This window comes from Seriola lalandi, unplaced genomic scaffold (assembly GCF_002814215.2).
Source record: "Seriola lalandi dorsalis isolate HSWRI2012SDOR001 ecotype SW California unplaced genomic scaffold, Sedor1 jcf7180002054885, whole genome shotgun sequence".
In the NCBI taxonomy this organism is placed as follows: Eukaryota; Metazoa; Chordata; class Actinopteri; order Carangiformes; family Carangidae; genus Seriola; species Seriola lalandi.
In genome coordinates this window covers 3,822,947-3,849,544 of record NW_019525437.1, presented here as the reverse complement: position 1 = coordinate 3,849,544, position 26,598 = coordinate 3,822,947, and the positions used below count along the sequence as shown (strand labels likewise).

Sequence of the window (26,598 nt, the reverse complement as noted above, 5' to 3'; positions counted from 1 at the left end):
TACACAACATCTAGACTGTATAACGTTTAAAGATGAATACAAAAAAAAGTGCAAAATGTGCAGATAATTAACTCATTACTGCTGTGTAAAAACAAATCAAAGTGTATGAGATGTATAAAGACCACAACATAATACAGACAGATGATTTGAAAGAGCTGTTGCAGGATTACAAAAATATAAAGAGACCTGATGTATCGCTTCTGGTCATGCAGCGTTGATGGCGTCTGCAGCAGTTTCTCCAACAACAGACTCCTCAGAGCTCCAATCCTCGTCTCAACCTCAGCATACACTACACAGAGTAGAGAAACATCAAAATAATGATGACAATCAGCTTTTACAAAGCTGGGAAGTTAATTTCATTCATTTGTTGAAAGGAAAAAAGATCTGTTTACCTTTTTTGAAAACTGGGACTTCAGTATTGCCAAATAGAGATTTGGCTTTCTCATAGTCATTGATCACCACATCATAATCTCCCTGGAACGACAAGTCAGTTCAGTTGTATTTATCAATCATGACACACACTGTGTATTTAAGCCTCTCTAGCTCCACCCTCTGGATCACAGCCAAAACAAACACACTCTACATACTGGAGAAAAAGGAATGAAAAAGCACTTCAACTTTGATGTAAGTTTATAAAGCATTGTGCTCAATGCCCTTCATCTGGTTAGGGCAAAAGCAACTTAAAGCTCCATATAGTACAAAGGTAGATGTCCGTGTGTAGTTTGATTATAAAGCAGGTCTAGGTTCTATATTAATACTGTGAAAGTATCAAAGCCTCAGTCCACAGAGAAATGCACACAGCCTGTATTCAAAAACTGAGCCTTGAAACCAGCTGTCAGGACTTCTGGAACTTTGTGATGTCAAAAAAAATCAGTCACCACTATCAACCACGCCCCAAGCCCCGCCCACTTGGACCCACCATCCAACCTTGCAGGATTTGGTTTACCCAAAATTTGCTACTGTCTATTTTTTATTGGATCACTAAGAAAACAGTCAGTATAGAGGATCAGAGCTTCCTCTCTTCTGATTGGCTCACAGACCTGTCGTTACCAGAGCTCCAGACAGCAGCATGGGAGAGGAGATATAAAACTATACTGAGATGGTTTTTGGTTCTTTAAACCACAAATATATCTTCTTATGGATCAATACTTCAAATAAAACATAAGGGAAGAGAAAAATATGGAGCTTTAAGATTAAATGTTAAAAAAAAAGTGAAACATTCAATGTGCATTTATTAAATGTTTTAAGCATTGTTGTGAAAATCATGACAATAACTGTCAACATACAAAAACTGGTCTGGAAAATATTTATAAGTTGAAGTTTACTTACATGGACAGATATGAACCTAATGCAAAATTTACAGTCTCAACTATCACCACAGGCTTTAATCAACAACTCTAGTTTAACAAAAACTTGTATAGTACATCAAAAGGTTTGGAAAGCTGACGGAGTATCACCGCCTTTTGAAGCCTGTCTAACAATATAAAGTATAATGTTTCTACATTTGTTGAGCAGTGCTGGCTAGGTCCTTGGTCTATTTGTTTTTGATGGTTTGGATTGTGTTTACATGTATATATTTATGTACTTACACACTGTATATCTTCTGTTGTATTTTTAATAGTTGCTAAAAGACCAGTTTACCACACAATGACAATAAAATGAAGTTAAGTGGAGTGAGGTGAGGTTACACATGGGGGCTGAGTTGTAATTGCATGGGAAGCTTCTCATGGGAGCCATTAGGTTTCATGATTGCTTATTTTTACAATAACCAAGGAATATTAAGCCATAGGACTCGGTGGTCCGTACAGTGAAAGCATTTTTCTCTGTTGCCATATTTTTACATGACAATGTCCTGTTATGACAGCTAAATGAGCTCAGGAGTAGTTTCATTAACACCAGGATGAAAACAATGGCATCACAAATAACCAGATCTAAACACTTCATGGTCAAGGAAGTCCCTCGAGTGCAGACTGTAGAACAGATTTTTATAACCTCCATCACTCAGAGCAATGAAAGCTTTCCTCTCTGGGTGAAGGATCTAATATCTCATTACACACAGTATGACTGAAGCTGCTCTGAATTCATTTTATATTGCACAGGTTGCTGATATTTACCTATTATATGTTTCTGTTGTTATTTTTTACACCACATGTACGGACTTGTGTGTGTATTCTACCTTTTGGATATTGCGTTCAATGTTGAGTGGCAGGTTGAAGAGGAACTTGAAACGCTGCAGCACGTTGAGCGCGTTGCGTGTGGAGTCAGCTTTATCTTTCCGCCCCAAGACCTCCTGGAAAAGAGTGTCTGCGGTATCACTCGCTCCTAGGAGAGAGAGACGGAGAGAGGAAGAGTGGGTGAGAGTGAAAGAGCCGGGAGAAAATGAGAAACTAGGATACTAGAAAAATAAATGCAGATACCACATTTCCCTCTTATTGTCGACCTCTGGTTTTCTTCCTGCTCTGTGTATTATCTGACAGAGAGAGGAGCAGGAGCAGAGGCTGAGGGGCTAAGGAGAAAGTGACAGCTATCTCTCCATCAGACATACTTGGTGGAACCTTTGCACAACTCACTGGCTTCGTGGGTGGCCTCGGATGTGCCGTCACATTGAAAATCCCAAGTTCGTCTAATCAAAACAAAACCCCACCCCCCCAAAAACAAAATCCCTGAAGGGGAAACAGCAGAGGAATATTTCACATTCTTCACTCACCAATCTGAGTCGCCATGAAGCTGACATTCCTGTTTTGTGATTTGGTGATTGGTGCTGTGTGTTTGACGTGTTGGTTTTTTTGGGGGGTTTTTTGGGGGGGGGTGAGAACATATACTATTGGGCTATGAATGGATGAAAGCTATGTCTGGCTGGGAGGCTTATTTACTCTAGACCTCTGGAAAAGGACCTGCTTATTGACCCTCCATTAGAGCAGTCACATTATCAAGGGTGGGAACGCTGGATCTGCTGAGGGATCTGCTCATTTCAGAGAGGAAGACCTACAAAGGTGACTGAACATACACAGTGTACATGTGTTTGGTCTGTATGGACAGTATCACAGTGTGATATGTGCTGGATATTGAAGTTACTGCCCTCTCTTATCATCACTTTGACTCCTTTTGCTCTTTGAGTTTGACTTAAATCTAAACCTGGTTCAAATCAAACACAGGTTATATACAATTAACAATGTACAGTAAAGTACAGGGAGTGAAAGAAATTCCATCTACCTAAATAATACAAAACATCCACATTGTCAAAAATAGAAATAAATTATTTTAAGTTGAAATACGTAAAATGGATGAAATAAAGGTTAATGAGAAAATAATTATATGGAAAATGAACATCTGCCGGGGAAATATTTAGGAAAATAATGATCAGATGACGTGTGAAAGTGAAGGTTTGAATTAATGACTTGAAAAAAAAAAGAATGGAAAAAATGAACGGAACCTGTAGCAAGATGAAGTATCTGAAATAAATGAGCCAAAGAGGAGCAAGGATTTGAAGGGGTTTGGATTTTCAATATAAAGAGGACAATTTTCTCGATGAACACATTTGCACGTCCAAATGTCACAGGTGCAGGTGTGTTAGAAAGTGCCGCTATTTTAAACAAGAGCATTATCTATTTCAGATCATGATTGTAAGAACTGCTTAAAATACTTGACTGAGACTGCAACGTTAGGATGATCAATAAACTGTGATGCTGAGCAAGAGCAGTGTGCGAGATATTCTTCTTTTCAAGGCTGAATATAAATATTCTATTATATCTAAAAAAATATATAATATACAAAGATTTTCTGAGAGGTTCACGAAATCATACCCATTCTAGGTTGCAGTATGAAAAGTAAAGATACATCAGAATGAATCATAAAAGAAAGTGACTGTCAATAAAATAACTGCTAATTACACCCATAGAAATAATAAACCTGTTTTGAAAGACTTTGCTTGTCCATGCTGGAAAAGACTGGAAAGCCATCACATAACTACAAAGCACCTGAGATTGCGATGTTTAGCTTTGTGTCTAAATTCCAATTCCATTTCTTCAACCAGCTTGGGATAGAAGACACAGATCACTGTGTGAAATGACACATGGAACAGGGCCTTTGTGTGCTAAACGGACATGTTTTGGGGGAAATATCCCAAAAACTGAATTTGAACACTAACACGGGGAGTTTGCAGTTTTTCTTAAGGTTGGACTCTGAATGAAAGGATGCTTACTGTTGAGGATGTTCTCCAGTCGTTGGGTCATTGATCCCTCCACTCTCTCTGTGCCATCAGACTCCTGTCTCTGGTGGATCGCTGCAACACAAGTCACCAATTAATTCATATTGTAGAGAGACTGTGGCGGACAAAACACACTGAAAGGAAATCAGACGAACAATAAATGTTTGCATGAATGAAGGACCTGGTAAGAAATGTGGGGGGAAAAATAATTTTAGGTTCTCTGTACTGCAGAGTAACCAACGTGCAATCCCCCGGAGACAGGAACAATTTCAATTTCAGGAACCGAAGGTAAAACAATAAACATGCCCCAACCCCAGTGATAGATGGGAGATAACCTCGCCGGTTCTCCGCCCACAGATGCTGCTATTGAACCCACTCCCTCTTGTGCCTGTTCCCACGCAACAGAGAACCTGCCCGTGTCTCAGTGGTGACTGTACCGGATCAATTCACTTAACCAAAGCAATTAATAGCACCGTTTTGTGGTCTTGGGACATTTGGAACCCTTTGACCTTGAGGTAATGTGAATCTAAAATGTTTCAACCATCTGAAAAATAACATTTGGGGGAGCAGGGCTGGAGGTCTGGACGCCAAAAATGATTCCTGCAGAGGCAAGGGAGGGACGAGGAGAGTTAGAGGGGGGGGGTCTCTCCGATGGCTTGTATCCATCACTTAGCATGAAGAGCTTCACGCGGGAGAGGGAATCTGAAAAGAGGGAATGAGAGCAGACAGAGAAAAAGAGGGAAAGCGAGTGGTGTGGCTACCATCGTGAATAAATAAATGGTGTGCAGCAGCGGGCAGCTGGGTGCTGAGAGCTGCAGTGTGGGTTTATTGACAAAGTGGAGGAGAGGTGGAGAAGGTTTAGGAGACCTTCTCATACATACTTGTGGGGCGATTCAAATATGCAACAGGCAGACATCTCAAGAATGAAGTTAAGAGACTGAAATAAAGGGGGGAAAAAAAAGAAAAAAGAAAAAAGGATAACGATCCTCTCATTTCTCTTCTCTCCACTTCGCTGCCTTCCTTCTTCTCTCACAGTTGCTCCACTACAAATACTGGCTGTTAGCAGAGCTTTGGAGACAGCAGAGGGAGCGGGAGGCAAAGTGAAGGGGGAGAGTTCTGTAAATAAATAAGTGGGTCCATTCTGACAGACAGAAGCCTCAAGGCAGAGACCGAGGTATTCCTAAAACACGCTGTTCAAACATGCCATTGCCTAATCAGTGCAGACGTTGCTGGCCCTTTCGTGGACCTCTCGACCAGCAGAAAATGTGGCCAGATGCAGGTTAGGACAAAAGTACGTAGACGTGGGAGTGTATACGGGAGAGTACACACACACACACACACACACAACATACACACACTGCAGGTCTGCTTCACATCTCCACACTCCCCCCTTGCCCTGCAGCCAGCTGTGTGTCCTCTGCGTCTGTCACACAGTGAAGGGCTGATGACGTCACAGCTAACCTAAACATCAGGTCAGGGTCCGGATAACACACGCAGACAGGACCTGAGGAAGAGCTGCAGCTCCCGCTTCACTTCCTGGAACCATTGAGGAAAAAAAAAAAAAATGAATAAGAATAAAAATACAGTGTCCCTGGATTCTAAAGCTGGAGATGTTTTGACTCCTGCTGGGGGCTGGGGGCTCAGGGAATAGGCCCTGGGAATCTGGCATTTTTGGAACACGGTAGCCGTTCCGTTTCCTGCATCACTGGGAGACTTCCTTTTCACACAACAATGAAAAACCTCAAATTTCAACATTTTTAGTAGCAACAACCCTGGACTCCCTGACAGACTGTCAGTCAGTCAATCAGCCAGACTGTCTCTGTCTCAGAGGCACGGCTCAGTTTGTCACTGAGGCTCCAAAACCAAACAGTCGCCATGGCCAGAAACCTTCCTAATCTTTCACCAGTCTGTGGTGGTTCACATGGACTGTTCACAGGACCACTTGTTTCATCACTGAAAAGAAATCCCTTCTTCAAACAAGTAAGATATTGTATCAAACAAAAACTCTGTTAGCAGCTAAAGCAAAAATTATACAATTTATTGAAACTAGAATATATATATATATAAATATAAATACAATAAAAGCCATAAAACTTCTACATATAGGTGCTTGAAACTATATTATTTGATATAAATGCGCATTTAACCCCACAACATACCTCCAAATTTTCCACCCCAGTAACTAGGCCACCTGACAAAGGCAAAAAAGTGTTTACATTTACAGGATCTAACCTGTGACCCTGTGTGAGTGATGCTGACTACCTTCTCTGGATTAAAGTACTTATTATTATATTATATTATTATTATTTATGCCTCAGGTTGTCCACCCACCTTTATACATACATCTCTTAAAGACATCTTGTTTTCTTTTTCTTCTTAAATTTGTATTTTTACTTAAAAGCTATTAAAAAATTACATTTCATTTTGAATTTTTTTTTTCTCCTGATACTAATCCAAATATGCCAGCCCAGGATATCTGCCAACATAGTTTCTCAATCCCGTAAGATTTCCCTAAATCCCCTAAATGTTTATGTAAAGTAACATGACACCAGGAATAACTGTGATACAAAAACGGTCAGCATCTCGCTGTAACTTCATAAATGTACCACAAACACTGAGTTACATAATAACATTGACTAAGAAATAGTATTTAATGTGGATTGGTCAAGCCGGTAAATAAAAATAAGAGTATCTGCATAATTAGGTCAGTCTCAACCACCTTACTGATCCAGTGATTAAGATGTTTCTGGTTTTTCTGGTCTGTTTAAAAAACACATGCACAGTGCTGTTTGGATAAATGGAAGATTACAACTCCACTAAAAAGCTGGCTGATGCTCCCAGTCTTGTTTCTCCATTTGCCAAAGGCCAACATGAGCTAACAAACCCAAACAGCACTGTAATTAACAAGATCTGTGATTTGTAGATGCAAAAGTCTAAACTGTGTGCTTAAGCATAGAGTTCATAGTTCATTAAAAGAGACATGGTATATTGTTTTGCTATTTTTGTTGGAGATGGTTAGCTATACTGGAGAGCAATTAAGAAGCAATTAGTGGGAAGAAGAAAAAGAGAGGGAAGGCGAGAAACCCTGCGGATATTAAAGTCAGAGTCCCGCTGTTTGCTCTAAATATTTTCTATCCGCCTCATTCCTCTTTCCAGATTTGGCTTCTTCTCCTTCTATCCACCTAGCCAGCAGCAGTACACTTGTATTAAAAAATAACTCCCGACTTCTATTAAAGTCATCAATAAAAATCTCACATGCAAGCAGAACCGAAAATAAACAGGAGGCAAAAATGTCTTGATGGTGAACTGAGAGAAACCTCTAATGCAGCACAATTTCGAGCAAGGAAAAAACACAAGCACCCTGTTAATTTCTTTTTTTCACTGTTAATTTCTTTTAAATTTTTCACAGCTCCATCTCAGGTGAGGTTTCATTTGGACTGACTCGGAACAACAGAGAGCTGCCAAGGGCTGCCCAGAGACAAAGAAAGGATTCACAGTTGCTCAAACAGCTGTGCTAACTAGGCCTGGCAAGTGAGAGATTGCAGAGCTGTGTCGAGCTGGCTGGCTGTTAGCAGCGTGCTGGCTGGTATGTCAGTTTGGCTGACCATACCTAGTATACAGAATATCTCCACTTGAGATATCCATTCTCAGGCCACCACTTCATTATTTATGACTGAGAGCCAAAAGCTGGCCAGGAAAGGATGTTGTAGTGCTGTAATGAGTCGTGGTGAGAAGACAGGACTCAGAGATGACTCCATGTTTTTTGTGGAAATTATATTTGTTAAGTTGGAGGTGTATGATACTCAAGGAGTAGATACTTAAGGAGTCACAACTCTGAATGAAGTAAGTGCTCTAATGTTATACGGTTTATATACAATAGTGTTGCATTTGGGGCCATTTGTAGCTTTATTGTTAATAAGCTAGCAAGTTTGTTGATACTTGTTTATGAGCAGAATTAGTCAGTGTGAATTTTCTCATCTCTCCTGTACGTTTTGTTACATTGACACATAGGAAGTAAAGGCAAGAACAGTCTGGAAAATACTAACAGCTAAAAACAATCATTACAAAGCTTGACTGTGATGAAATGTCTGCTAACCACACCTGAAAACACTTGGACAAGCTACACAGATGTTAAAATGATGTTTTAAAGTGCCATTGGTTGATTTTTTTTTAGTCACAAAGCTGCACAAACTGCAAACATCAACATGTCATAAAGTCGTTGCAGAAAACGTTTTAGCAAATATTTGCCTGATTGTTTACACATCGAGCAGATGTGGAGCGATGTGATTAATTTGGAGTAATGACAGTAATGACTAATGATTAAGGTAAAACCCTTTTAAAATCACCACTAACTTGCAACCACTGGTTAATGTGGATTCTACTTGAAATGAAACCTAGCCTAATTCAAAGTGTCCCTAATATCTTTTATCATTTATTTATAAAAAAATATGTTGTAAGGCAAACAAGAGTCTTCTGATCCGGATTGTCTTAGATTCTGGCCAATATAATAAATCCCATCCTGTCATACAGGTCATATCGCATCACGGTAACCTCTTGGTTCACAGGTCACTTGAGTCCATCCATGGTGTGCTGCTTCTTCCATGTGTGGAGACTGTACATTTCCCATTGGGGCACTGGGCACACAGTAGGCACGCTCAGTCTGAACGTGAGAATGACTGTGCATTGTTCCCATTGGTCATATTGGGTCTGTTATCAGCACTATCAGTCCTAATACTCTGGCCTGCATTGTGTTGGGCTGCTCCGTTTATTTAGATTCAGCCACTAACAATGAAAACATTGCCTCTGTCCCAACCGGGGCACAAACATACGGAAAGCAATAATAATAATGATGGAGGCAGAAAAGTGTACGTATAAATAGTAAGCGGAAGTAACTGAGCGGCTATGGCGGGAGCAGAGAGTAAACAGACAAAAGTATGAATGATGAAGCGAACAATTGATTTGAGGTACCTGGCAGAGCGACAGCAGTCAGTCTCTGCTACCTTGAAATCTTTTTGGCACCAGAAGGTCAATGAGTGTGTGTGTGTGTGTGTGTGTGCGTGTGTGTCCACTTCCTGGCTCTAGGGAGACTCAGGCGAAACTGTGTGTGACAGGTGAGAGCTGATCTCATTTTGATGAAGGTGAATTAGCAGTGTTGTGGTTGGCTGGTGTAACAGTAGTACAAAGTGGAGGGTGTTCACACAGCGTCCAAATGAGCCTCTTTAATCAACCGCTGCTAAACCGCAAGTGGGGAAAGAAAAAATCCCGAGACACACACACACTCCAAAAAAAAATCAACTGCTCCTTTCTGAGCAGAGATGAAGAGTGATGATTTGTGTATTTATTGCAGACCATTTGGTGAGGTTCCACAGCAGACAAAAACGTGTTAATCCCTCTCACCTGCTAGAGCGTCCTGGGCCTCAAAGAACGTACTGAGGCCTCCTTTCACATAGGCCAGACTCCCCTCGTTCTTCTTAGTAGCCTGCTTCTTCAGGTTAGTGGCTGCAGCCTTCAGCTGCTCAAAACTGAGGAAACATCAAAAGCAATATTTCAGTCATTAAAGGCTGTAACTAATCATTAGTTTCCCTCAATTTTTTTCAGCACACTCCATTTTCCCAGAGGCTGAGGTGAGGTCTTCAAATAGCTTATTTTGTGCACAGTCCAAAACCCAAATATACTGAATTCAAAATGATTAGAAAAACAGAGAACTGCGAATCTCAGCACTATTACACCCTAATATTATTCTGCAATTTTGTTGTCTAAGTATGATTAACTACACAACTCCTATGCAGCACACATAAGCATGCATGTAAGTCTGTACAGAGAAACATGATTTCTGGACACACATCTGTGGCCCAGTGTGAGAGTGTGTGTGTGTGTGTGTGTGTGTGTGTGTGTGTGTGTGTCAGAGTCTTGAGTGAGGTTTCCTCCGCAGGAAGAAACAGTCACCCAGCGAGGTCCAAACAGAGGCCCCTGGTCATGCTGGATCCTGGGGTCTGGGTTACGGGGAGGCTAAGCAGGGGGAGAGGAAGCCAGGAGAGTCCAAAATAACTCTCTTCTGCCCTGACATGACGGTTAACTGGAATCAGGGCTTTTGGGTCGGCGCTGACTCGTCTACATACCTCACTGTTCTGTGGACGACCAACTGCCGGTGTGCAGATAAATCAAAATACAAGTCATAAAAACAACCAGCTTATTGTCTGTCTTTTTTTCTTTCATTTTCTTTTCAATTCAATCATCACCATCTCCCAGTCTGCACCAAAGGATGGCAAACAAATTATTCTATCAATTATTTTTTTGGTTAATGGATTAATAAATGAGTTGCTTTGTCTGTAAAACATCAGCAAATAGTGGAGATGTTTTCAACTGTGTTGTTTCATCTGACCAACAGTACGAAGCCAAAATATATATAGGGTTTACTATCAGTGAAGAAATTGCTAAAAAAAAATAAGAGCATATTCAAACCTGAGAAGCTGGAAGCTAGAGAAATTATTTACTGATCAATTGATCAATTGATCGACTAATTGCAGTCCTACTGGACCAGAATCATCTGCTGTCTTGGTGAGAGAGGAGAAGGTAATGTTTCTTTCCTAACACATGGATTTACCTTACAGTGATCTGATGATACCAGCAAGGAGTGTTACTGGCAGCCTTGCTGAGGGCGCACCCCAAGAAACCAGCAGCACAGTGACCAGGACATGTCAGACCCTGACTCATGTTTGTTGGAGGGTTCAGCTAACCCCCCTGTAGCCTCCTGTCTCTCGTCTGGTTAATTCAGTTGAAAAACAAAATTGTGATGCTAGCTAACATCGAGTACAGTAAGACTCACACTGCTTTCTGGGCACCTTAGGAAGTTATTAGTAGTTATGAGGAATGGTAACCTAACATTAGTGGTAACAACAAAGAACCTACCTGGATCCTGCATGGTTTTCTATGAGGTACCAGGTGGCGGAGAAGTTCTCACTGGTGAAGTCTCCACTCATTCCTGGAAATGTCAGCTCCATGTCACTCTGTGGGATTTTGCCTCTGGAAGATAACAAATAAACAGAGAGGAAAAGATGCACAGTATGTAGATGTATAGTATATAAACAGTAGAAACACATCAAGGATCAAATCGCGCAGACACTAAAAAAAAAGAATAAATATAATGACTATACAAGTGGCAAACTGTGATTGAGTAGGGTAAAGGAATTATGTGTAAATGGTGAGATAAATTTTTAACTTGATGTTGGAAGCATTTCCAGCAGGGGGCAGTGTGCAGCCAAGAACTACCCAGGCTGGGAGAGCTTGGCGTGGGAAGTGCAGTGTGTGACGCCTGGGTGCCCCTGGAGGACCCAGTACTCATTAGGGAGTCTTGATCTCCACTAATGACCCGTGGTCTACACAAACCAAACCCCCACCACCACCATCACCACCCACTCTGCAGTTACACACACGTATGTAGAAAAACCAACAGGCCGTCGGTGAAACTGAAAATCCATACACAGGGATACGCGTTGTGCTGCACACATACACACATGCACACAGAGTACATATTGTAGATGTGAGTACAAACACACACACACACACACACACACACACACACTGTCATGCATATGGACAAAATATAATTATATTATTTATTTATATAATATGTATATATTATAGTATTCAGGACATAAAATATTACTGTTAAAGACGTGAAACTGAGTGAAAGTGAAAGTTTCAAATGTCTACACTATCACTGTATATTATGTTTTTGGCTATAAAAATAACACTGACAATGAACACTAAATGAATTTTAAAAATCCCTCTAGTTTTTTTCAGTGAGGGGAAATTCATGCTCACGAAATTTTTTAAATCAACAAGAAGTGAATGTATTTGAGGGAAACACAGGACGCTGGTCTCATTCCCTTTATGGTGCTCGTTGTTTTCAGTTTAACCCATAAGATACCAAACAATAAAACAGAATGTTTCACAAACACTACTCCATAAACTCACATTAAATGATCACTGGAGTTCTTAACAGTATGTTCAACTACAGAATAAAGACTCAATAGCCGACACACCATCAAGGCTCTTACACACTCTTGTTTGCAGAAGGTGCAAAGTGCATGTAGATGTAGTTTATCACTATTCAAGCTCTCCATATTCAGTAGGTGTTAGATGTTGGACTATATTATAGTTTTAGCATTACACCTCTGACCGAGACGATAGCATGCATAGCAAAACGCCTGACAACAAGTTGCTGATGGAACTAGAAAGTTCCCTTGGAGTCCAGAATCAGGTTATTCATATATCCATCACTCAGTTTAAGTCCTTCACTAAATTCTTCAAGCTAGTTTTAATCTGGTGTTTCAAACTACAGTGGACTGTACCATCTAAACGTAGGGAATGTCTTGGGTAGAAAGATTAAGACGTTGCAGCTTAATCTATAACAAGCCATATATTACCTACATGCAAAGGTTAGTATCACCTGGTTATATTGTTTATATTCATTTTACTCTCCATATATGTTTACAAGGAGAAATATAAGTATTTCATAATAAGTGTACATGGACTATTACTGCTGACATAGTTAGATGAGAAGAGACTACTCATTATATCAGTTTACACCATTATGAGACAGTATTTCAAACTGAGTGTCAGTTCATGTTGTCCGTATTACTGCCGCTCCCCTTATATATAGAGTGTTTTTTTGTAAACTCTATGTAAGATCTACTTTGTGTGGTTGACCCTGTTTTAATTTAGTGATTGATCAGTCTCCACTTGTTAAACACTTGTTTTATAACCGGGCCAAGTATGACGTTACGAAACAGCTGGTGTAAACAGCTACAGCTAAATAACCGTCCAGTGACATCACTACACAAAGATGTACACAACCACGTAGATAGAGCAGACAACAGGGTGGTGCTTTTGAATGGCTCCATGTAACAAATCAACTGCTGGTGTGTTCACATATTAGTGTCAAAGAGAACTGTGCAGACTGTGTACGCTGGATGTTTAATGCAACCCTGGGAGGTGAGTGAATGGTACAGCCTATTTATGGGGGTCTTGTCTCTGGTCACGAGTGGTCACTTGCCCCCGGCCCCTCTAAACCAAACAAACACTAACCCAGAAATGCCAGAACCTGACAACACAAACTATACATTACAACTTGTGCACTCCCTGCCAGGCGCGTGGGAGGCAGCACCGCGCCACGCTGCTTCTGAGGCGGTGTACATACATGAGCATGGGTCACTGCTTTAGCTCTTTCCAGATCCCTTTCTACCATCGTCCCCTCTGCTTTTTACACAATTATTCTGTTTCCAATCCCTCTGTGCAGTGGTTAGAGGCTGTTCAGCCATTGCTGCGTTGGCATAATATTTCAAACGCCTGCATATGGGGAGAGTTTGTTTCTGTTTAGGGATGTAAACCATGACTCAATGAGTAGAGCGTGTGTGTTTATGGCGGTGTGATTGTGCTCGTATGTGTGTGTGTTCGTATGCTCTTGCTCTGTACTTGTCTATATCGATGCCCAGTGGATTGCTGGGTCGCAGGGAAAGGGGGGAGATGCCTTTGTTGCGGTCGGTCCTCATGTCGTAGTAGTTCATCTCATCCACCCACACGGCAGACTGGTCCAGGATACCTGCAGGACAGGGCAGGACAGACCAGACACACGTCACTGAGCGCTGCAACACATCCCAGATGTTCGCCCACACACACACACACACACACACACACAGTCTCTCTCTAACTGCACACATGCAAACATGAACATTCAATGTACACAGTATCATGTAGGAAACACTTGTGGCTTGACACTCGTTTAACTTGTTGCACTTTTATTTATTTATAATATATTATCTATGACTTATCTATAATGTTTTACTTTTTAATGAATTGATACTGTAATTATGTTTGTCTGCGAGGTCCTAGAAGATCAGTGGCTGACAGAGCTCATGTTAACACGTGCAGATGGACAAGACACAAGCAAATAAAGAAAATATCTTAATTTTTTTTATGTTGCATTTAGTAAAAATGTTGAAAATAAATTAAACATTTTCACCAACTTGACAACATATATGCGGCGTAAAGAATCACAGAAACTTGTATATAGCAACTGAAGTTTCCTTATAAACATGCCGGTGTAATTAGTAAAAGACTAGAATTATTTATAAATCCAATATCTGTAGTGAAATTTGAATCATACACTTTATTCTTAAAACTAAAATAAACATTGTCGGCTGATTTTCCAACATCACTGATCTGTGGTCGACTTTCCAGGCAAGTTTGTCACTTTTTAGTCAGTGTGTTTCTCAATTTTTTTCTCGTGTTTTATTTATTTGCAGTTTGCAATTTGTCGAAGTAATGAACACGTTTTATTTGTTTATGTTTTGTGTATTTAAAAGATGCAGAGCGTGGAACTCCCTCGCCCACCGTGGAGATCTCACCGTCATTTGTGCTTTCTGAGGATCCTCCCATTAATTTTTTTTTTGTGTTATGAAAAAAAAGATCATGAAGCCTTCTGAGACAAAGTTGTGATTTGGGGAAAAAGTAAATTATATTATGCTAATTGGCTGGGAGTAGCACTGAAATGATTTGTCTGTTGTTTTGCAGAAAATTAATCAATAACAATTTTGACAACTGATTACTTGTTTTCAGTCATTTTTTTTATCACGCAAACCATGTGAAGATGTTGCTGTGAGCTTTGGGACATTGTAACAGGCACATTTCACTATTTTCTGACATGTTATGGACTCAATAATAAATTGACTATTTAAAAAAGAGATGAACTGCTAATGTAAATAATTATTAGCTGTAGTTGCAACTACTTGTCTCTCTCATTCTGTCTCCTTTTTTTGTCTTCTGAGTCTTACCGATCCTCTCTGGTCTGAGCAGCTTGAATGAGACCGTGGAGGTGCCGAGGCCTCCAGACTTGGTTGTGACGATGATCTCTCCCTTGTCGTCTTTGGCAGGACCCACACGGCACACTATCTTGCTGGCTGACATCCACTCGGCTGTCAGCAGGCAGTTATGGCCACAGATCGACAGACCTGAGACGGAAGAGAGAGGGAGAGGGTGAAAAGGGTGAGAGATACAGACACACTGTGACAGCAAAAATAAACAAAGTGTAGCACCGACACACACACAGACAATCTATAACAAGAGGTGCGGCACTCAAGACAGAATTGGCATCTATCAGCAAGTTTAGTCAAAACTGTCACCAAGGGGTCAAAGTTGAAGTTGGGGTCACGGTGGGTGTGGGTGGCCGTGACCTTCCTTCCTCTCACTCAGCTCCTTTAAGCTAACGTGTGTCACTTCACTGCTAAGTGGCTCATTACTGGCACAATGTGCACTTGGCCCCTGCATCTGTCGTCCTCTTTTTAAACCCTCTTGAAAACTATTTGGACACTAGAAGACAGACACAGGGATTACTTTGACAATTCTAGCTGAGGGGATTCAGAAGGTTTCACATGTGTATAATCAAACATTATAAAAGCTGATCAACAAATAGCCCATAAAACTGTGAATAATATGCCCATTAGAGTCCAATTTCCTGCCTCTGTTCTCTACTGGCCACTTTGTTTGAATACATAAGCACTCACACACATTTGTGCATATCTAATTATCTAATTCCAGGCCCCAGGGACATTCATGGTCAGAAATAGACCTGTATCACTGGCCAAAGCACAGCTTGCCAAGCATGGAGCAGCAGTGTGTGTGAGTCCTGCGTCCCACCTCCACTAAGACCTAAAAGAAGCAGGGTTAGAGGAGGAACTGGCGAAGATGAGGGAAAATATCGGCATAGAAAAAGTGTGTGACGAACACATAATGAGAACAAGATGGAGGTAGTCCATCTGTGTGGCAAATGGAAAAAAAATATATTTTCACATTAATGCATTTTGATAAGCTCTAGAGTTTCTCAAACTAGGCATACAGTAATCTAAATATTTACACAAACAAAAAAATTTTGTTTTTGGTGAGTTGCAGGGACAGCTGGAAAAATGCCGCGCCACAGGAGAAGCTGAATTACACAAAAGCAAAGTATTTTCTTTCCTAAATCTGGGCTGTGCTTTTTCTTTTGTTAATGTGTTTTTTTTTTTTACACCACAAAGCTGTTGTGTGAACTCAACTCCCAACATTAAATATTTTTATACCTATAGGAAATTCACAAAAGATATATTGCAATTTACAATTGCAAAATGAAACGGTGAATCCATAATGAATTTTCAGATTGCCCTCATTTCGAAAATATTTGTAATACTGCAACACATATTTAAACATTCATGCATGTAACCAGTTAAAATATCTGCTGATATGTCTAAAACTAAACAATTAAAAACAAACTGTCTACATAGAAATGCATTATTAGAACTTAACTTGCTTTTACCTCAGGTCATTATCACTTATTACCTTATCAAATTGTCCTGAAAGTAAAAACCTAAACAGTAGAAAAAGTGATGAAATCCTGATTCACAGGGGAACAAAGAATTAACTGTCCTGTCCACTTATGGATCATATAAACAAAACCAAACTTTACACCAGCCTGTTTAAAAAAGAGCCGCTGTGGTTTGTTGATGGATAAGTTAATAAAATCAGTTAATACGTTTTAAGTTACAAAATACTCAACGTACCGGAGCAGAAATTAAATGACAAAAATAAATCAGCTACATTTACTCAGCATCGGTGTCTCCCACCTTCAACAAAACCAACTCCCACAGAGAAATAAATATTAAAAATCATCACCTAAGAATTATATTATTTACAGTGAAACAAATAAATGTTTATTACATTAAAATGTTTATTAATATTGACATCTTCAACACATTTGTGTGATAATTTAAACAAAATATCTAAATACTGTATATTTATATTCACATATTCATTATTATACATATTTCAATAAGAAATATAAATATTAAGAAGTATGTAAAACATGAAAAAAATATTTCTGAACAGGAATTTATTTAAAAAAATTAAACAAAGATAGAAACTACAACATTTTATCGGAGCTGTGTCTATTGTTAACAATGTGGTTATAAATGCATTACCTATGAGGTCAGCTGGGCCCGTGCCCAGGTTCTCTCCACGGATGGTGACTTTGGTCCAGGCCGCACCCTCTTTGGGTGAAATGCCTGTGACAAGTGGGGGCTGACGGGCACGAGACATGGTGGCCTGAGGGGGCAGACAGGAACACTGGATCGATCAGCACCTGGTCCTGGATAATAAAAACATGCAGAGCAAGGCGTACGTAAGAGGACACGGTGAGTAACACAAACCTCAACAAACTGCACGCACTGACAGTTCAATTAACAGTGGGAGAGCTCTAGAAATGAAGCAATCAGAGCTAAAATGATCAGCGCACCAATAAATGTGTCTATTGGGAAAGAATTAATGAAGAGTTTTGTTATGATCAAATCTGAAAATCTGCCTGCTAGTCTTTGTTTCACATCACTGTAAATCTATTGCATCTAATTATGTATTTATTTATGGACTTTTGGTCCAAAAGAAAAGCAATTTAAAGACATCAGTTTGGGCTCTAATGACATAATAATGTACAATTGTCATAATTTTGACCTTTTTAACAAAAAACATTAACTAATTGTTAAATTAAAAAACAAAGTCATTGTAAAATAATTATTAGTTGCAGCACTAGAAGCTGACATAACTTACAAAGATATAATACAGGCTTACTGCAGTAAAAATGGACAAAAAACAATACCCCTATCTCTAACCATAACCCCCCTAACAGAAATATAAGCAATAAACAACGCCCTCTCGGTTTTTGTGATTAAAGAAAATATCTTTAAAATATCTTTAAGTCAACATGTAAGCATAGCTGATGAACCCGCAACCATCTTCATATAAATAATAACAAATACGGTCAAAAACAAATCACACCACTTTTATTGAATCACCAGGCAGTCACATACTTAGGTTTTTCAGAGTTGACTGGGGACAGCAAAACACGAACAAAATTTGGCTGGCAGCTAGTGTTAATTTCCCACCCTGTAGGTCTCCAAACAATGTATGCATTGCAGCAGTTATCTCTCAGATAATAGGAAAAATAGAGAAGGGAGCCAAGAATGAAGGAGCAGACAGAGAGCAGGGAGGAAAGGAAGAATGTAAACCTCACAGCGAAGGATAAATAAACCTGGCCTCCCCAATCATTCCACATAAGCCCACACAATACAGTACAGATTATGGTACCAGAGCAGGAGCACCCATGAAAATCAGTTCATGTTCAGGCTGTGTAAAGGAAGAGAGGGAAAGAGTCCAAATGAAAAATTGAAAGGATGTATTTCAGCAGCACAGATGTTTGCTAATAAATTACTGCCAGGTCTCAAGAAGGCTGACCAATCTAGACTCTCTGAAGCAGCTTGAACAAGGCTTCCGCCCTTTTGCTGCGCAGCCAAAACACGTTCTCCACAAACAATGCAGTAGTTCACACGGACCGGACCTGCATTGAGTTCATGACGGTAACCTTTTACACAGTTATGTGGTGACTAATTAGTTGTAGGTGTACAACTGGGGTGCAATAAGACTTCTAAGAGCCAACAGGGGCTCTAATATCAAAGGAAATCTAAACCGACAGAGCACAACATTGGTTCGTCTACTTGTTAAAGAGACTTTCCTGTGATAAGGAAGTTAAGAGATTCAACCTCTTACAGCAGCCGGACGATCCATCAGGAGCTGAAAACCATTTTTAAGGCTGAAAATTCGGATTATTTTTATCATGATTAATCTGAGAATCTTTTTTTTTTGATTAATTGATCAATTGTTAGGCTATAAAATATCCCAAAAAATGTCACAAATCACAATTTGCCAGAGATTGAGGAAATCTTTTCAAGTTGCTAGTTCAACCAACAGTCCTAAACGTTCACCTTCATAGTCAAGCTGAAATAATGAGTCCTCAGAAAATTCATCAGCAACTATTCTGACAATCCATTCTAGGTTTGTAATTTTTAAAGTATAATTGCAAAACAGCTTCTGAACTGTGACAATTTTATGATTTTCTTTGTCTTGTATATATATAGATTATATTTGAGTTTGAGTCATCTTGGACTCTGTAAGATTGATGGACATCTTTCATTATCTTCTGACATTTTATAGACTAAACAATTAAATATAATCAATTCAGAATTAAATCAAAACAGATTAATCAATTGCAAGACAATGGTACAAGCTGTCAGTCAGCACAGTTGTATAACTCATGAAGCCCCGAGTCCCATCTCATTAGACATGGTTAGACATGCTGCGTTCAAGTAAACATTAGTGTCAACATTTTGTGCTTCAGGACTCTTGAGATGTATAATGTTCATTGTAAAGTGCACACTATACGTCAGAATACCCATCTTTCATTTTAAAGGAGCCAATAAAAAAAACAATCTCGTCTTTATCTTAAATAGCTGGTGTCACAAAAACTACATAAAATTGGTCTCCAGAGCCAAAAAAGGTTGGAGCCTCTAAATTAATCAATTGACATAATTACTGTTGATATATTTTCTGTCAATCCTTTCAGACCTAAACCTCCTTAACACTAAAATCCCACCAGTTCACAATTTATCAGCTGCTGAATATTTGGCCCGTGGCACTAAGTAAATATCACAGGACGATGTTCATTCCAGTGTACATTAACAGGTTTGAAATTGAGGGAATTTATGCAGGGAATGTTTTGACACATGGCACAACAAGAACACAGAAGCATGAAAAGCATGAGTGGGACAGCAGCATATGTATTGACCTAGAAAGCTCCATGAGTAAGGAACCTTTCTGGGAAACCTTTCTGCCACAGAGTCCCCCACCTCTCCATCCCAGAGCTAACGAGAAAACTCCAATGGGATTTACCGCATGTTGTTGCTGCTGCCCTGCGCTTGTCAGAGGAAATGGAGGGGCTATGGATCTGACATGAAGAAGATAAGAGGTTAACAGCCCTAAAACAAGAGCTTGGTGTATCCTTCATCAATCCCACATGTTTAGAGTGGGAGCGGCGAGGGGCAGAGGACTGGGCTCTTTATTTTGTATAATTCTGATTCTGCTTCCAGGAGTGTTTCTATCCTATCCCCCCCCTCATCTTGGAAATACACGTGCACAAACACACAGATAGCCTGCCCACACACACACGTACACACGCACACATGCACACACACACATACACGCTGGGCAGAATGACAGCTCAGCTACGTTGCGTGCGAGGGGCCCGAGCTGGTGTTGTGTGGTCTGTGTGTATGCGAGTATGTGGAAGGATCTGCGGAGAGGTCTGGGCAGTGTGTGTGTGTGTGTGTGTATACATGTGTGTATACGTGTGTGTGTGTGTGTATGTGTGTGTGTGTGTGTGTGTGTGTGTGTGTGTGTGTGTGTGTGTGTGTGTGTGTGCGTGTGTGGTCTGGGTGTGTGGTCTCTGGCGCGGGCCTGGGGAGAGCCTGCTGACGGCTGGGATGAGAAAAGAGCCGCTGTGTTTACTTTACTCTGGGGGCTGTGCATGGACACGGGAACACTGCCCAGACCCCTCTCTATAACACCATCGTGCACGCACACACGTGCACAAACACACACAAGCACACGGAAACTCACAGAAAGTCACACAAAAACTAAGGAGACACAAGTCTCATGTCACGCACAATCACAAATACCCTGCAAACTAGGTAATAGAAACTATAACTTTATACGGGCCGGGGCCTAACTGTGAATGGATTTTTCCTTAGTGTAGCATGAAGAGGAAAACAAAAAAAAGAGGTTTCTGAAGCTTCAGCTGGAAACTTAGGAGGTAGGCAGCTTTTTCCACAAGAGGGATAAAGGTATTAACCTCTAGGGGGCATCAGAGGATTCCCAGAAGACTATACCCCACTTTCTTCCATCATGTGTTAAGCCATGTTGTACTGCGCAGGTTAAATTAAATCAATGACAACACAGAACCAGATTTAGCCTCTTTTCTCTCGCTCGATTCTCTTCCAACCATGATTCTGCTAGCCCCCAACCCCAACCTTTCTCTCTCTCTCTCCCTCTCTCTCTCTCCCTGGTAATAGGGCTAAAAAGGCACGTTTGTTTTCCTTGGAGGCCGACTAACAAACAGCAGGGCTGGCTCTAATCGGTGTGGTAGCTGTGGAGGTCTGAGGCTTGGGATCCTCTTGCAGCACTGCTGCTAATGTGGGACAACCCTTCCTCAGCTCTGTGCTGGAGTACTACAACACAAAGCAAAAGTCTTTTCATTAAAGCGCTGAACAAATCTTTTTAACACATGAGACCATCTTACTTTAATATACCACAGTACATCCCCAAAATGCTGGAAATGCTGGTCTGGTCTAGATAGCAGAAATGGATTTCTTCTTCATAAAAATGTAAGGAACGGACTGAGTTCAGATAAAAGATGCTTAAAAAAACAAATCACACACACACTTTACTTGACACATAGTCTCACTCAGACCTAAAATTTCTTATTAGGCCACAGCGGCAATATCAAAACTGAGTGCCACATATTGATTATCATATTGCACCGTGAAAAAAAAACATTATGTTTTTACTGTCCTTATCTATCTATTATGCTGTGTGCATTTGCAGGGCTCACTGGCCAACCATAATATGTAATCAACTGACTCAAGTCGGGTCCATGAGGCTTGGTATGTGTTCGACATAATGTTGCTAAAAACATTTATAAAGGCAAAAATGCCAAACATTTGCTTATTCCTGTTTTCTCCACTGTGAGGATTTTCTGCTTATCTTAGTTTTTTATCATTGAGAAATTGAGTATTTTGGGGTTTTAAACAAAATCTGAAACCATAACTTTGGGCTCTGAGAAACCGTGATAGACAATTTCCACTGTTTTCTGACATTTATTCAATAAATTAAAAAATAACCATCTAATATGATAATAGTTTGTTAGTTTTACATCTAAAATTATGAACCAACCCTATCTAGGATGCAAGTTAGGTAACAGCAATGACTCTGGTTCAAATCAGGGAACAATGTTGCTTGTAATCCCTGTCGTTCTCTCCTGTTTCCTGTCTGTCTCCACTGTGTACTATCAATTAAAGGGAAGAACACAACAACTCCTCCAAACTCTGACCTTTTTAGTTCAACAACTCTAAAACATGACAAACTCTCTCCATCACAACCAAGATGGTAATCTATTTACCTGACCCACCACATCAACACACGCTTACACACGACTATCTCATGAATAAGGCGTTCATACCTCGGATCATATGCTGCCCTGAGCTCAAAGGTGACTCACATATGGCAGTGATTGGCAAGTGTGTGTGTGGATGTGTGTAAAAGAGATGATGGGTTTAGCGGGCACAAAGGGACCCATTTAGACAGCTCATCACCCACAACCCCCTCCATCGCCCATCAGAGGAGCTAACTCACTACGCTGGCTGCTCACAACCCCCTCCCCACCACCGCCACTAACACCATTTCAGTCCGTGCTCCCCAACATTACACAAACACCAAATTCCATCAAAGATCTCCTCTGACTCCTCTGAATGCACAGAGCGGGCCAAACATGACCCAGCCTGAGATGACTGGCCTGATCACACAGGCTGGGTGGAGCTTTAAACAATCCTCCTCAGTGTTCGCTCACTCCCGGGCCACCACATGCCTCTAAGATGTGGAGTGGGCAATGCAGTTGATAGCCAAAAATTGACCGTAATATGTGTCAGTTGTATCATTTTTCAAATAAATGAATTATATCAATATGAACTGTGCAGGTTCTGTTTTAAAACAGATGCTGCGACCACTTGCCAGTCAACGAGTTCTTCCACAATGAGTCAGCATCTCTTCTGCAAGCAGTCGCTCCCAGGGCTCATGGATAGTCTTTCGTGACAGAGAAAATGGACAGAGTGATCAGATGTGTGCCTCTGGCTCACTATCCTACCATCACGATGTCTGCCCACAGGGTTTGTTATCTTTAGGGCTGTCTGTTTGTTTGTTTGTCAGTCTCAAGTGCTTTTCAGAATTAGGCCCAACGAAGTGAAGTCCCCAATTTCCCATATAAAAATCCTGCAACAATAAACAGAAATATAAAGTATGGGCCTGCAAATTCAGGAAGATGTTTTCAGAGGATTAAGAGACTGGAGACAGGCAGCTCTGCCCAATGACATGGTGAGACGGAGAGATTTGAACCTTCATGAGTGAGGTTGTAACACTGCTGCCCCAGCTGCTTTACATAAAAAAAAAACACTTCACCAGCGTGAGAACCTTTCACAGTCACATACAAATATAAATTATAAAAACATTTTTGCTTACAGCACATTAATTTAAGGTTGCAACTAAAGTTTATTACTTAAAGTATTTAATCACTTTATTCTCTATGAAATGTCAAAAAGGAAAAAATGCCCATCGCAAGTTCCAAGAGTCCAAAGTGACATTTTCAAATAATGTTTTTTATATGATAAATAATTAATTACCACAAGTGTTACTCAAAACTATTATGGCTATCGACTATGTATTTTTTTCATAAACTGATTAATCGCTTAATCTACAAAATGTCATTAAGTTGTGAAAGAAAATACCTGTCACACTTTCCCGGAGCCCAAGAAAACATCTTCAAACATCTAGATTAACCAGACCTGCCATCAACTAATGAATTAATCATCTGTTATTTTCCTTCAAGATTAACCTGACAATTATTTGCTCTCTTAGTCCATTAATTGATAAATCATTTGGCCTATAAAATATCACAAAATAGCCAAAAATCTCTGTCATAATGTCCCCTTCCCCTGTTTACTATTGCGTAATACAGCGGTAACCAGAAAATCCTCGCAATTTATAGGCCTGAACCAAGGAAAACCTGGAAAAAATACATTTTATTATTAACTGATTATCAATTGTTTCAATAAAACCGAATCTTGTAAGGATCTGCATTAAATGAGAGGACTCCATTAGTATTGAGCCTGTCTCTTTGAGCTGTCTTGTGGCCTGTTTCCCAACCCAAAGCTCCTCTGTCTGTCTGTCCAGGTCTGACTGGGTCACAGAAACCATACTGTGAAAACCAGTGGCCCAGCAAGCCTGTCAGCAGGGAGGAGACTACCAGGTGGGGTCAACTGCGGAGAGCAGACAGGGGTGAGAGAGAAGCGCCGCTTCATAAACAAGGCTCAGCCTGACCCCCGTTGCTCGATTCACCCCAAGGTCTATGGAGCAGCAGCAGCGAGGAAAAGCCTCAAAAAACACTACCCACCACATTCCACCAAAACAAACAAGCAAGGCCACCCAAATTTTTCAATTAGAGCCCTGGGAGGGGGCAGGAAATGGATCAGTGTAGCCTTGCCCCCACCTTCCCCCAGCGAAGCAGTGCTGACTTTGGGGAAGAGAAGGAGAAGTGATACACAGAGCTCTGTAGACTTTCACTGAAAGGCTGAGGACTTGTTAACATGGATGTCAAGTCAAGTGATGGAGGAGCTCAATGACAACTTATCCCTGCGACATGGCGCCTGCCTGCTATCCACCTGTCAATCTATTGCTCTCATTCACACTCTCATACAATCAATCAGTTTTACATATACACATGGTAAGGTGTTGTTTCCCTGGGACAGGCCTATTTAAAGCAAGAATGTTGTAACAATATTTGATAAAAGCACACAAAAAAAGATATGTATGGAGGCTTAAAACACAACACTTAATGAGGCTCAGGTGAGTGCTTATATCACAACAGGAGGTCTTAAGGTTTATGAAGTAAGTAATATCTTAACCTTTAGATCTACTAGAAATGACTGCATCTACAACTGCAACTGAGACTATGTTTTCCTAATCTCAGATTAACATAGGCTTGTTATGACATTTAAAAAAAATGAAACAAATCTCACTTCAGAACTTCTTACTGCAACTAAATTTGGTTTCAATAAACAAATAAACACCTCAAGGACAAAACAACAAACTTAAATCTGATCAGTTCCATCACGTTCAGTCTTAGCAGATGTTGAAGAATGACAAAGTTGAAAACTATTTTATTTACAATCAAATTACTTAATGGAACATTACAGTCATAAGCTATTAGACATAAAGGACGAGGTCATGATGCAAGAACAATGTGCTTTAAACCTTATGTACAGTGATTTAATGTTTGAGTGTCTTCCATTTACACAAGGCTGCCTTTCTGAGTCATATGAGGTCATTTGGTGTGATGATTTATTTCATCACTATTTTACTTTTACTACTCTCTAACATATTGAAGGTTGTCCAAGTATAAGCAATATTTCATTGTTAAAAGGAAGTTGCTTCATCTGACAATGAAAAAATACTGAAGGTCTCTTGTTGATGGAAAATTCCCTAACTGGCTTTTATTGTTTTGTATTAACATTATTTATATTTTTGTCACCTGTGAGAGATCCATTATTTATATTTCATACATTTGCAGAGAATGTCATTCTTCATTACAAATGTCATCTTAGGTCAGTGTACTATCCTGAGTAATCAGATTTTTGGAAATACAATTTGCTGGTGAATGAAATATAATTGTTTAATGCTTTGAGCATCAAAACCAATGTTTATAACATTTCTGTATATATGATTCACGTTGGAGACAAGCAAAAGCCAGATAATGGAAAAAGAAAAGATGGAGATCGAGGTATATGTACTACAGTACGTTTGCAAAACAAAGCAGTTATAAAATCAGTGGTAGTTAGATAAGAAAATTGTTTGATGTTTCATAGCAAATAAGTACATGTTAACGTAGGACAAACGCGCCGAATTTAACAGTGGGCGCTGACAGTTAGTAAGAAGTCTTGAAGTCTTGTTCTGCTACACAAGCAACGCAATTAACCTTTAAATTGACGGATAATTGAATGCAGTTTGGTTCAGCTATTGATATTGCCAAGATGGCAACGTCTGTCAGCTGTTTCTACTATCATCAGCTATCAAAGACACGCTTAAGACACCCTGTACAACATATCGAACAAGCCATCAGTGATCTTAGAGAGAATGATATTGGCTTTGTTGACAAATTTGACAGCTAACGTTAGCTTAGGCTAACCTCCGTTCGCTAGCAAGCTACTTCGTTATGCCGGAAGGGATAGCAGAGGCTGTCATTTGCGTTCGTTGCAGCATTATAAAGCGCTTAAATATCTACCTGACGTACCACAATTACATTGACTCTACAATGAATGTCTTGTGAGAAAAATATCTTTGAGAAAAGAGTTACTTACAGTTTATAGCAGCTTGTCTGCAGGGACCGTTTCCTGTATCCTCTGACTACTTCCGGTTTTCCGTTCTCAGCCCTAGCCTTCAGAATAAAATAAAATGTCATAAAATAAAATGTCATAATATAAAATCAAATCAAATCAAATAAACTGATTAATTCATTTAAAATCAATAATTCTGAAATGAGTGACTGGCAAACGTTTTGACTTATTAATTAGATGGATAAAGTTGACGGTATATTTTGATAATATGCACTGATTTTCCAATTTTCCATTTAAGTTAAACATTTTTTACTTCAA

General features: G+C 40.0%; 1 protein-coding gene across 1 annotated transcript in view; it reads right to left on the bottom strand.

Moving 5' to 3' along the window:
• exoc2 (exocyst complex component 2) overlaps positions 1-26,366 on the bottom strand; it is a 47,111-nt gene extending 20,745 nt beyond the window's left edge. The window contains exons 1-10 of the mRNA XM_023428938.2: positions 26,305-26,366; positions 17,218-17,384; positions 15,043-15,219; positions 13,685-13,811; positions 11,117-11,230; positions 9,605-9,729; positions 4,202-4,282; positions 2,177-2,322; positions 393-474; positions 187-289 (exon numbers count right to left, since the gene is read on the bottom strand). Coding sequence (XP_023284706.1) covers positions 187-289; positions 393-474; positions 2,177-2,322; positions 4,202-4,282; positions 9,605-9,729; positions 11,117-11,230; positions 13,685-13,811; positions 15,043-15,219; positions 17,218-17,335 — 1,073 coding nt within the window. The 5' untranslated portion in view covers positions 17,336-17,384; positions 26,305-26,366. The remainder of the gene's footprint in view (positions 1-186; positions 290-392; positions 475-2,176; positions 2,323-4,201; positions 4,283-9,604; positions 9,730-11,116; positions 11,231-13,684; positions 13,812-15,042; positions 15,220-17,217; positions 17,385-26,304) is intronic.
• Between the last annotated feature and the right edge of the window lie 232 nt (positions 26,367-26,598).